General features: G+C 37.7%; 1 protein-coding gene across 1 annotated transcript in view; it reads right to left on the bottom strand.

Moving 5' to 3' along the window:
• Positions 1 to 218: 218 nt before the first annotated feature.
• Nectin3 (nectin cell adhesion molecule 3) overlaps positions 219 to 13,988 on the bottom strand; it is a 138,553-nt gene continuing 124,783 nt past the window's right edge. The window contains exons 8-9 of the mRNA XM_077795338.1: positions 9,046 to 9,108; positions 219 to 8,218 (exon numbers count right to left, since the gene is read on the bottom strand). Of these exons, the coding sequence (XP_077651464.1) occupies positions 8,045 to 8,218; positions 9,046 to 9,108 (237 nt within the window). The 3' untranslated portion in view covers positions 219 to 8,044. The remainder of the gene's footprint in view (positions 8,219 to 9,045; positions 9,109 to 13,988) is intronic.

Genomic DNA, 13,988 nt, shown 5'->3' with positions numbered 1-13,988 from the left:
TAGTTAACATAGAAGATGTTATTTAAGTCTTGAGTTTAATAGTTATATAATTAGGTTATGTGTTTTAATGATTGATTTATTGATAATGTAAAATAAAAAAACTGAATGGATAAAAACACTTTATTCAAAACATGTAAAGAATGATATATTCAAAACTCCAAAAATAAAAGACAATTTCTGGTAACTTAAAAATAAAGAATATCTAAAAAAAACTCACATTAACATCTATTTAAAATACAATCTCAAATTCAAGGCTAATCTTTGACTTTCTCTATTTTACAACATCTGAGCTAGAATCTCCCTCTTTACCCATGTATACTCTGTTAAGCAACTGTTTCAGTTCTAAAACTGAAAAATATAACTCAGGACAAGAAAGAATACATACCATTGATCACTTTCTAGACACCAAAATAAAAGTTCAAGTGACTAGAAAGTAATTTTCACTATGAAAAATAAGTTAGTAAAACATTGCTTTTGAAAACAGTGGGTGGATTAGTGTTCTGATTTGAGCTATACAAATACTTATTTCTACTTGAGGACACTCCATATCATCCACTATGAATTTATACAGTACAGGACATTTGCAAAAAGCCTTTGCCCCATTTGTTAGTCAGGACTCACAATACCTAGCTGCAGTGAAACAGGTGAATTAACTTCTGCTTACACAGGGAGAACTAAGGCACATGGGAGACTTTGCCAGTGCCAGAGCAAGACCTCATTTGCTTCTTGCTCTTTGTGGAAACAGCAAGCTAGATGCTCCTTTGCGTCAAGGACATTAGTTTATTTAATGGCAGGAATAAAATTCCTGGAATTTGTTGTGGGGGAATTCATTTTGGCTCCATAAGTAAAAAAGTTCAGAGCATGGATAAGGCAGAGGTTTCAACAGGCAAAAGGTTAGTGAGGAGAAAGTTAAAATGAAAATAAAGACTCCTTTCAGTCAGAGATCACTTTTCAGAAATAAAAACAGCAAAACAAGAATAGGAAAAAAAAATAGCTGAGGAACTGTAGTTTCTCTTTTCTAAGCAAAGGGGCTTTTATAAAAGCACTTTCAGAGAAGGATCTCTCTTGAAGATAACCCTTATATATCTTATCCTCTCCCATGGCATAAACCCCTATGAGTTAGAGAGCACTAACTTACAGGATAAAACTGAGAAGTAAAGAAGTTAAGAGGTTAAGACCCATGAAGAGTGGATAGGCTGGAGCAGATGTTGTGTCTTAAAGCATTGGCTTAGTAATAGAAACAGAAGGTGGAGGATAAACAGAAACTTTTATGGATAGACAGTGGGATAATCCAGGGATCCAGTAGCAATACCAGCTACTTAACTTTTAAAAATTTTTTTATGAAGGATTTTGAATTTCAAGTATATAATTAAATCTAAGATGACAAATACTCATCTGAGTATTGAAATTCTCAGTTAAAGGAAACACATGCAATAAATTCTCATAAGGCTATGTGAAAAAAGCACAGGCATACATGAAACACTGTGGGCAAGTTCTAACAAATACATTTAAGACAAACTGCTGCAGCCTCTAATTAAAAATATAAGGAACAGTGATCCACCAATAAAGACTCGAGGAATTTAATTTAGCCTGATCAATATGCTAGGGTGAATTTAAAAAAAAAACTGGTCATTATTGGGAAGATATTGAAAACCAAAACAACAGTGCCCATTCACTTGGAAAACCATGTGCACTTCTGGGCTTCATAGCTCCACTGTGAGTTATGAAGGGAAATTAACCTCTGGAGGAGACACATAAAACACCTCTTCATGGCTGTCAGATACATATGGAGTAGGGCAGGCTACAGTTCTAAGTCAGTGTAGCAAATCTGATGTTTTGGGTTCCCAGGGAGGCTTTCCCTCAAGGTCTCCTCTAATCAACTTTCACAGTTAAATCCCATGCCATGGAAATAAATACAGTCAGTGTAGGTCATGATACCAAGGATACTGCTGGGCCATGGGGGACTGGTCAAAGAAACTTCAAATGGTAGCGCTGGGAAAAACCATAAGAGGGCAACTGTTTGTTTATCCATCTTTAGAAGAAGCAAAAGATTGACTATAAGGCTGCTTTTGGTTTATCAAAGAGTATATGGGGTGTCAACTCTGATCTAATAACTTAAAGTACAAAAAGGTATCTCCACTTGGTCTGTCTCCTGTGTAACTCCTGTGCTTCTGGCAGCTGTAAACAGCATAGCTGTAGAACAGAAACACCTAGAAGACGGGGCCTGGCCCAGTATTAATTCATGGAGATGTTGTTCTTTTCCATAAGTTTACAAGACACTGATATTCAGAAAACCTGGTTCTCTGAAACTCAAGCATTTAACACTAAATTTCACAGCAGGAAGATAAGAACATAACTAGTCACTTTATATAGATAATAGCCTTAGGTCCCAAACACTGATTGGGAACAATGGAATAGATTTATTCATAACCAACAGAATGGAGAATGTTTTATTTGTCAATAGTAGTTTCTCTTCTTTCTGAGATTCAGAGGGAACTTCTATATCATGGTTCCAATTGATAATTTATGATAAAAAGATGAATAGTTTCTTTGAATTATTTTACATTCTCTTATTCTAGTCTACTCAGTTTCAAACTTCTAAAATTGAGTTGAAACTTAAGTAGAGGAGAATAAATTAATACAGAAATGGTCATACAGTAGTAATAAACATAGTATTTTACAAATTTAAGCTGGTAATGAAAATTTAAATATACCCTTCCTCCTTTCTCTCTGTTTCTCTCTCTCTGTTTCTCTCTCTCTCTCTCTCTCTCTCTCACGTGCGCGCGCGCGCGCGCACACACACACACACACACACACACACACACACACACACACACCCTGCAGGGAGAAGGGGCAAGCTGTCACTAAAAATAAATGCCGATAAATTTTCTTCAGCAAGTAGTTGACATTAGAGGTATGAAAACCTGAGAAATCCTTATAGAATCATGTTACATTTAATATAATGTCTTGAAATTGGGAATGTTAATCAGTCTTTATGTATACCTTGGGGGTAGTTGGTTGGTTAACGTTCGAAGTATCCCAATCAGGACTACACACTCCAAGGGCTTTAGCATTTGAAAAACTGTTCACTTAGAGATTATTTGTCTTTAGTTTAACACCAAAGACCTTGTTAATAAGTGAGTATTTTCAAAAGTCAAATTAGTGGCATTAAAGCTATGTGGAATGGCCTAAGAAGTATAGGGCACTCCAGCTCTCCATGAACAAGCCTGACCTAGGATTCCTAACTCATCCTGTGCAAAAGTCAAATGGTCTACTGGCTGCCTGGTTGAAACTGCTGGGATAGTTGGATTTACTTCTAATAACTCTTTTAGGTAGGATGTCATTAGAATACCTTAAAGGACAGAGATAGACTCTTTTCAAGCTTACAGGACAGGTTGGATGGCTGTTCTGGTGACTACTTGCTTACAAACACACATGACACAGTACATAGGTAAGACCTGAGTTCAGTGTAAAAAATCACCTGGTGAGGCTGGAGGAGAGGTAAACCCCCCCACCACCAGCTATTAGAGGCTACTAAAACACCCAATAATTGTAAATGCCCAAATTGGCAGAGGCCAGCTTATCACTTGGTTTGATGAGAGAAACCCATGCATTTCAACAAAGGTAACAAGATTAATCCAGTTATAACCTATAGTTTAATAAGCTTGCAAGTATTATTTTTTAGTTAATAGGAATGAAAGTCCATGGTTCTATAAGGTCTGCCGAAGCATGACGGATGAATGCCTTGCCAGTCAAAAGCCAGAAAGAGACAAGCACAGAGCTGAGCCACAGGTGAGTCCCTGACATTTCTACTTCACACCCTTTCCATTCTTCTCCTAGTTTTCTACCAAAGGCACCTCTTTTCACCTGTCCACAATACCAGTGTTACCACCCCTGGGAGTTCAATGAAAGTGAGAAAAAGAAACAGAGCAATAAGTGTATCAAAGAACTACCTTGATAAAGGATGTCAGAGAGAAGTTTGTGCCCACTGACACCCAACCAAGTAGGATGGAATGGGTTTGAGTTTTAGTTGTCATTTTGTAGCTGTGGATATGAGAGCCTTTCTGAATATTTAGAGAACATCAAAACCTAATTAAAAAAAAGAGCATATCCACTTGTTTTCACCTTAATATGTCTTACAGTTTTCTTCCATGACTCCATGATCCTTCCTATACCTCTGCTTAAAAATGGGGAAAAAAAAATCAAGCCAACTATATTTCCTAACACCAAAAGCAGATTGGAAAAAAGTAATAGCTGACTGATGATCAGCATGACCTATGGTGGTGGCCTGGTGTGTAATGTGAGCCTGTCTGTCCTCCTGAGGGCTCTTGGAAAGAGGACAAAACAAGAGTCTGGTCCTATCCAATGAGATAATTCATGTAAGGTGCTTGTTCTGGAACCTAGTTCATACTATGCACTCAATAATGTTAGTTGTTAGCAGTAACTGGTAAAACAAGAACCACCACTAGTTATAGCAACATGCATTTTTCCATTCTAGCTAAAGCTTAAAATCTACAATTCAGATATGAGACTTTCCATCAGGGAAATACTTATTATAGTCAAAGTAAAATTTCATGTTGCCACTTGGTTCTTTCTGGGGACATTAGAGTTCTCTAAATGCTGGTAAGGGTGCCAGACATTGAAGTTCAATATACAATAGAGTGATAGGCATTTGTTGGTTTGGAACCTTAGAATTTCCTGTCCATGATCTCCTTGTTTAATTCTCAGGAAGATATTATAATCTAATTTATGGAATAGACAACTGATGCCCAAGACAGGTTAAGTGACTTGCCCAATTTTCCATAGTAAAGGGTAAAGCTGGGAATAGAACCTGTTCTTTTCAGCCTCTACATTCCAGGGAATAAGAGATTTGAAGGCAGTCTTAGCTGTATGTAATGAATAGCACCAGGAAATCAGGGCAGGAAGAGACTGAACAATGATGGGAAAAAATGCATTTTAAACTACCATGAAAGAGGACTTAGGAAATTTTCTCAAAAGGATAAAGAAACTGTCCTGTGTCTTGTAAACAAGATCACAGAAAACAATAAGGGAGCCAGCGCATTTAGTTTGCTGTATACCATTTTACACTCTACTATGTGCATGTTGTAGCAAATCCTAGCACAGGTAAGAATTGCATATTATTATGTGCCCCCCAAAGCATGGACTTCTTCAAATTTAGAACATATAAAAATCCTAGGAATAGGGAAAACTATTACAGAAGAGAGAATAAGTCTCTGCCATTTAATTCTTGTCCTGTCATGTTAGGCTGATCCTAGGTGATGCAGATGCTTCTTCCTATTAGTGTGGTGTGCACAGAACCCAGTGTTTTGCTCTTGCAGTAATAATGCAAACTCTCAGGGATGGGCTACATATAAAATAGGCAATAAAGGCTGTGTTTAAGGTGAGTGTACACCCTTTCCAAGTGCTTTGAAGATTTATTTCTAGCACAGTGTATTTTGGTAAACCAGTCATGGTATCTAATATCAGCTGTATATTATATCCCTAAACCTCACTCATGGACATTTAAAGTCTAACTTCAAATTTAAAAGGCATCATCAGGCAGTCTAGGCTCTAAATTTGGAGATCAACAGCCTAATTTTGGAAAGCATTTTTTTAGTTCAGGGGTCTAGTTGATCAAACCCTTTAAAAACTCTTCTCAACTTAGTTGTTTTCAGAGAGAGAATATGATAGGCACCAGAATAACCTCTTATATGACCCATGCAAAGGGTCAATGGCTGTAAAATCTACCAGTTTGTTCAAGAAATATCAGAGCTGACTGAAAGGCAAAGAGGATACTCAGCTAGTTGGCTGCAAGAGAGATGTCTACATCCTGAAATTTCTTTTCCATAACTACAAGAAGAATGTGAAAGGTAGACAGTGGTCCCTCTTGGGAAGGTGCTGAAGAAAGGACAAAGGACTCCTGAAGCCCCAGTGCTTCTGAATCCCTTTCTGTGGTACAAACGAAGACATCTGTACTTTGTCTGGGTTCACAGTGTGCTTTTTTGAAGTTAATTCAACAATCGTTTCCCCAATAAGTCCCTAGAAACCATTCCCAGTACTTAAGGCATTTTTAAAGCTTTGTAAAGGAGGTAATGCACCACCACAACCCCCAGTATTTATAAAACACTTTGCTGTCACAGAGAGCTCTGAATAGTCATCTTATTTTTGAAAAACAATGCAAGGATTCCTATACCTTCAGCTACACTCACTCAGTTATGGCATTCCAAGCAATAAAGTTGATTATCTTCTTTGTGACAGAGGCAGTAAACTCGAACTCAGAGGTAGCACAGTGATTCTGCAATAAGAGTCATTGGAGTTTTACCCTTTGATGCTCTACATCTATTGCCTTTAAAATTGCCAAAGATTTGAGTTGGAAGGTAAGTTTCCTATTCCCCAGAATTATTGGTCCCTAGGTAATGGAGGGAGAATGTATTACTACTGTGGAACAATGAAGATCATTTTTCTGACAACGCATGGAACTGAAAGAGGAAAACACACTCAAACACAAACTAAAGCCAGTACAACATGAATCATAAAGTTTCTTTGGTATCTCATTAGAAATCTAGGTTAATGTTCTCCTTTCCCTTTGCTACGTTAGGTTGGGAATGTGCATTATTTTATTTCAGTGCTCCTGATACTCTTCCCTAAGATATAACAAGCTTATAGTGTTTTTTTAAAACCTGTGACACACCTCTAATCTTCCAGAATACACAGTAAATCTATGCTTTCCTTCAGATGTGAGAAGTCAGTGATGGGCATTTGCATATGTACCTGTGATCCTTCTGTCTGTGCTCACCCACTGTAATTACTACTGTTAATCCCCATGATGGAAAGTTGGCAAAGGGAGAGGAGGAAAGTCCCAGAAGACATTTCAAGACATCAAAGTTTAAAGGATACCCTGGTAGATAAGTCACTATATTGTTTGTTTCTTTTTAGCATTTTTTTTACCCTTCTCAATGAGGTAAAGTATGGGAGGAAAAATATAGGACATTTGGGTTTAGCACATATGCTATATTAAAGTGGTTTTATTTTTTAAAAAAATTAATTTTTGAATTTTTCACCTGACTCTTAAGAGCAGGAGTTCTTTCAGGTGATTTTCCAGTAGGCTTTTCTGAGGTAGATAAAACATGGAAGGTAAGCAGTGTGAAGTATGTAGGAGAGCTAAAACCCATGTGGACTGATATTAGTTTGAAATTCCAGAAGTGAAAGCTGAGTATAATCCTAGAGAAAAGTGGGGACAAGGAGAAAGGCTGTATACCATTTAGGCAGGGATTTTAGAAATTAATCGGTGGAAAATGGGCTAATGTGGTAAAAAGGACAGGACTGTGGGAACTCCACAGAGCAATAGGCGGACTTCTGTTACATACAGCTAGTCTCAAGTAGGCAGGTAATAGCAAGAACTGTGGATCCGCAAGACCTTACTGACAGAGAAGGGACATATATCACCGTGACAAGGCTATTTAAAAGCAACTGACAGGACTGAAGGTTTAATTGCCTTTTGTTATTGTTGTTTCTGGATAAAGAGCAAATCTTGCCTCTTTCCTCAGGCCTTTTACACAGGTATTGTAATTTCATTAAGCATGTCAGGGAAATCTAAATCCCAGCTAAACAATCAGTGAAATGGATTCTGAACTCATTTTTCCATCCCTTTGAATTAGAGATGAACAGGCTGGCCTGCCTGAGACCCGGCGAGTTTAATACTACCAGCTGGGGCCTTTCTTTCTGGAGAATGACTATAGTCATCACAGGCAGATGCTGCGCTTCCAAATGAACATGCCATTGTAGGCCAAATGTTAGTAGTTAAACACCATCATCACTGAACCACACAAAGCGACAGTCAAGTTCACAAACACAGCTGGTGGTTAAGAAACCCTTAATGAAGGAAAGAAATCTGCTATTAGCTCCAAGTCATTCATCAAGACTTCCAATAGAGTTAGATTGGGATGGGTTATACTACAGAAAATAAAATAACAATTGGCCTCAGTTTCTCTCCCCAATCTAATAATAAACATTTGTTAGAACAACCATTGGTAAAAGAGGAAAATCACACATAATGTTCTCGTGGGTTGATGTAGACTCTCTTGGGGTCGTTGTTTTGATGATGTTTGCCAGGGCTCCGGTCTTGATAGCACATCTGATTGTAAAGGGGGTACATTTGCTGAATCCCATCTTCTCCCGCTGGGTTCTCATCATCAAAACTCTTGCTATTTAGTCCATTCTAAAAATTCAAACATTGTTTACATTAGCAGAGAAGCTTGTTTGCATTTTTCTATCACTTTGGGGGGAAAATAGACAAAAATAGAATTCATTAAAATCTGTGTCCCTGATTCATAATCCCATGAGGAAATGAATGGCAAGGTAAAGTTCAACAACTTATCATTTTCCAATCATCTGTTGCTTACAATACCTGAATAAGAATGGTGGCAGGCTCCTAAATACAAAATTGCAACTGAAGGGGCCTGTGATTGGTTTTAGGTTTTGAAATTAAGAGTTAGTATCAGGTAAGATCAACTGCAGAAGAGCAAGGTTATGAACTTCAGGAGTCTCTCAAGCAAGGCTCAAGCTTAGAATTGGCATATGATATATAAAGAGAATTAAAACAAAAAGAAACCTCAAAATTCAGCACTGAGGACACAGCAAAATGAACTGGCACTTGACCTTATGCCTGACAACACTGAGAATAAAAAAGGCTGCCCAAAATATCCTTTTGTCTTGACCTTCCTTTCAGGTTTGACCTTGAGCCACAGTTGGCTTGTACAGTAAAATTAATTCCACGTGATGCTCTGTGGTGTATATGGTACAGACCCCTCTGCCTGGTGACTAGTTTCATAACATCTGATTACTTCTGAAATTACTAAGAAGTAGTTCTTAGATTACTTCTAAGAGTAAGGAAGCTCATGGTCTTTACCAAATCGTAGCACAGGCACTCTAATAGAGAATAGATGAATAAAACGAACTTTTGTGGACATCCAATGATATTTTAATAAGTATGTGAGTAACCAGCTCTAGCTGGGCAGATCCTGACAACAGGGACATGCTACTTACAGAGTGTGGGAGACTGCAAATTTCTCTTTCTTTTTTCTGAGTCTGCAAAGGCAAGTGTTCAGTCTGGAAGAAGAAATAAAAAGACAGGCATTTTAAAGCACCAACACATGGTGAAACATTTCAACCAATACCAGGAAGACTCCAATTTTTAAAAGAGCCAATCGTGTTTTAAGTGTCTACCAATTAAGCAAAATGATGTTCCACAGGAGGATGGAAAAAGCAACTACACACTCATTCTCTCTCCCGCCTCCCCTCCTGGCTCCAGACTTGTTTTACAAAAAAACATACAGAACATCTGCTGAAGAAACTTTATATCTTACTTGAAAGCTCAGCTAGGTTTTCTGCCCTTTCCCAGGAGGGACATTTTTTCATTAGTAAGTAGTTTGGGGTTAGAAATGAAACATTAAAGATTTCATATATTATATATATATATATATATATATATATATATATATATATATATAAAATGTCATTTTCATCTTCCTTATTACTCCCCCATACCCAATCCCACAGATTATGAAGGGGTTCATCACTTTCAAATCTCAGAGGGTCTTTCTCAATTTCCCTCTGCCTTCCCAATACATACCTTACACATGTTAGACCCCACTTCAAATACCACAATTTTTTTTTTTTTTGTACCAGAGATTGAACCCTGGAGCATTTTACTACTAAGCTACATGCCTAGCATTTTTTTTTGGGGGGGGGGACAGAATCTTGTTAAGATGCTTAGGGCCTCACTGAATTGCTGAGGCTGGCTTTAAACTCATGATCCTCCTGCCTCAGCCTCCCAAGCTGCTGGGATTACAAGCCTGCGCCACTGTGCCTGGCAAATATCATATCTTTGTGAAGCCTCAGCATCCTCAGGCATCTATAATCACAATAATTTATTTGCTTTCTTGTCTTCTTTACTAGACAGAATTCTGGTTGTAGTATCTTGCAAACATTATCTCACCTAATCTTTATCAATAATTCTACAAAACCGGTATCTTTATTTCACAGGTGACTAAATCTGAGGCTCAGAGTGTTTAAGTAAGGTATTTCCCATCCACTGGGATATGGTAGATTGTGATTCAAACGTGGTTTTATCTGATTCCAAACCCCATAGTCTTATATCCACTGCTTCCAGCTCAGTGCCTGGAAAATGCATGAATGAAAAGCATGTCTGAATGTGACAGTGGCAGACTGTTAGCATGGTCTGTACTTCACTATCTTTGCTTATGCTGTCCTTTTGCCCCTTAAGCACTGGCAATTGATATACTATCCATATATACCCATATATACTATTGATATACTACCCATCCATCATGGCCCAACTAAAAAGTAATCCCTTTTTCCACAATCTCTCCTCACATTCCCTGTTAATCTTTTTACTCCCAATTTTCCAACTGTTCTTGTCTGCTCCTTTTATAGTACATATCGTCTGCCTTGTTTTACAGTCCCAGTGTCTGTCTCTTTCAACTCCAGTAGATAGTGAGCCTGTCTTGACTATTAGGGTCTGAATGTTTGTGTCCCCCAGCCCACCACCCACCCAAAATTCACATACTGAAATCTCATCTCAAAGTGATGGTTAAGGAGGCAGGAATTCTGGGAGTTGATTAGGTCATGAGGAAAGGGCCTTCATGAAGGGGATTAGTGCCTCACAAGGGGCCAAAGAGATCAGAATTTTCCCTTTCTACTATGTGGGTTACAGTGAGAAGATGGCCATAACATGAAGAGGGTCCTCAGACCTGAATCTGCTGATATCTTAGACCTCTCAGTCCACAGAACTAGAAGAAATAAATCTCTGTTTTTAAATGCTACCTACCTTATAGTATTTTGTTATAGCAGTCCAAATAGACTTAGATAGTTACCTCTAACCCCACATTGTAGCAGAGGCTTCTGAAATACTAAGAAGTGAATAGTTAATGAATTGATTGGAATCTACCATCAATTCTTGATACCCTATGTCAAGGTTATCCACATTACAAATTATGACAATTTTGTTGCCCCAGTCATATTCAGCACGATTGTAGGGTGCTATTCATGTATAAAACATGAATAGTTGATACTAACTAGACAGGACCAGCTTCATAAATGTGTGACCAGGCACACAGAATCCTTGACATTTAATGCTCTGAAGTGGTCATCTTAGAATTTTTAAATTACTTTATTATAAACTTATATTTTTAAATGACTTAATAGAACAAAGGAGCTATTAAATAATAGACTTTGGGGACATGTAGTCTTAGCTCAAAGACATTTTGCCTCCTGATGCTAGTCCTGGCTGTTCCTCTCCCACCCTAGTGCCCAGGTCTCACCAAGCCCTCCTCTTCCAACCACTGCTGCCCTCCACCCTAGCAGGGGTCAGAGCGCTAGTTCAGGGAAGCTTAGGATCAGATGTACATGGAGGTACATGGAGGCCACATCCCAGTGAAAACAAATCTCCTACTCATCCCCAATCTAGGTACCTAATATTGCCATCCTGACATTTCTTAATTTTGAACAAGGTATCTTGCATTTTCATTTACACTAGGCCTCACAACTATGAGGTCAGTCCTGCTCCAAGGAAAACGGACTTGTTAAAAAATACTTCAAGATAAAATTAGCATTTTCTTTTGTTTCTTCTATTCACTGTTTTGGATTATCCCTGTAGTTGTTTCACTTCCATTTTAATATGGATAATTAAGAAATGATTCTATATCACTCATAGTTGAATTTTATTTGATAAGAGGCAGAGGAATTAGAAGCTTCTCTGCAGAGAGGATACGTGTGGAATTTCTAAGCCACTAGGGTTCATGTTCTCTTTCTGAAAAGGTAGCTGGATGTCTTAAAAATTGACTTATTTTTAAACTGACTTCTTCCACTTCAAGTATACCCTGTATTGCAATAATAAAACCAAACCATGTTTGTGTTGAGTTTTAGAAGAACAAATTGGTAAAAGCCATCATAACCTGCCATCTCTTTTATCAGCAACAAGGAACCTTTCATAAGGTCATGTCACAGTCTACTCACTCTTTTCTTCATGTCTAATAGTGTGACTCAATTTCTAAATCTCACAATTTCATAGAAGGGAAAAGCAACTAAGGTAATAATGTTCGAAGCAACCCCTGCTTCCAAAAAGGAATAAGAGTATCTACCAAATGCATGCAACAAATGATTTCTTGTGCTTGTTTGTTCCTCATTTAATGGTCTGCTCATGTGAAAGTGAAAGAAAATAGAAAATAAATCCTGAACACAACCACCTTTGATGGCAGTAAGAGGTATCTTCCACTCTGGCCCCTGCCTATTCCTCCTATTTGTGGCAGTGTGTAGAAAGTAGGGATATGGATAACAGTGGAAGAGAAGCGAACTGGGGACACATGATGTGGATGAAAGATGCGCTGTTCCCTCTTTACTGTAAAAAATTCCAAATGGTAAATCAACACAACCATATACTAAATTATTCACTTCTTCTTGAATATGCTGTGTTAACAACCTGCATTTGGTCATCAGTGAAACACAAAAACAACCTTAAAGTATCCTGAGTAACAAAGCAACACATATAATGATGTTAGGGAACTACAGAGGCTAAAGACTTACTTTGTTTTAATACAGATTTCAAAGAGTCATGGGTCTTATGAGTAATAACAGGATTGCTACTTTTTCCCTCATGGTAGGAGATATAAAATTAGCCAGAAGTGGTGCATTTAACAAGGAAGGACATGAGAAAGTTTCTAGCTCTGAACAAGAGTAAACAGTGCGTGAGCACTACAAACTATCTTCATGCAAACTGACTGGACAGTAAGTGAATGTGCACAGCCCTCACCATTTTACCTTCTAATTCTCCATCATTAAATCCCTACAACTCACAGGAACCCACGAATTTTACAATGTAGAAATAAGATATTGAATCCTACTGACTTTCTTTTTCAATTAATAAACTTTTTTTTAATAAGCATGTAAATAACCAGCTCTAGCTGGGCAGATCCTGACAACATGCCCACAGTCCCTCCAACATACATACATACATACCACCCCATCAACATCTGGCACCACAGGGGCACATCTGTTATTAAAGACAAACTTTTATACACACCATTATCCCTTAAAGTTTAGATTACAGAGTTTACTCTCATGTTGTACCTCACACAGGCTTTAACAAATGTATAATGACATGGATCCACCACTGTAGTATCATGTAGAATAGTTTCACTACTCTTAAAGTTACTTTTGCTCCACTTATGCATCCTTTCCCATCTACCCACTCCTGGAAATCACTATGCTTTGCTGTCTCCATTGTCTGTATTATCCAGAATGTCCTGTAGTTGTAATCATTCCATATGCAGTCTTTTCAAGTTGGCCTCTTTCACTTTATAATACTTAAGGTTCCTCCATGTCTTTTTGTGGCCTGATAGTTCACTTCTTTTTAGCACTAAATAATGTTCCATTGTCTGGGTATACCCATTTATTCATTTGCCTATTAAAGAGCATCTTGGTTGCTTCCAAGATTTGGCACTAATGAATAAAGTTATCACAAACATCTATGTGCAGAGTTTTTATGGACACAGGTTTTCAATTCATCTGGATGAAAATCAAGGAGCATAGTTGAGGGATTGTGCAGTAAAAGAATCCCTAGTTTTATAAGACATTTTCTTCCAAAGTGAGCATACCATTGTGCATATCCACCAGGCATGAATAGAGAGTTCTGTTGCTCCACATTCTCTCCACTATTTGGTGCTTTTAAAAAATTAATGACCACAGTTTATAAAGTGTCTTACATAGTACCTTACCTATGTTTAGTACGTAATATATATGAATAAAACTAATGTTTGAACACTATATATTATTCTATTTTTCTTGTATCTTTTCCTAGAAAGCCTTAGGCTACTCTGAATCTGTAATACATATTTTGATTTCCCTACATAATGTACTAGACTGCAGCTATTTCTTTTGAACTACAATCTATATTTACTCTTCAGATTTAC

This window comes from Urocitellus parryii, chromosome 2, assembly GCF_045843805.1.
Source record: "Urocitellus parryii isolate mUroPar1 chromosome 2, mUroPar1.hap1, whole genome shotgun sequence".
Lineage (NCBI taxonomy): Eukaryota > Metazoa > Chordata > Mammalia > Rodentia > Sciuridae > Urocitellus > Urocitellus parryii.
This window is presented reverse-complemented; position numbering and strand designations above follow the sequence as displayed.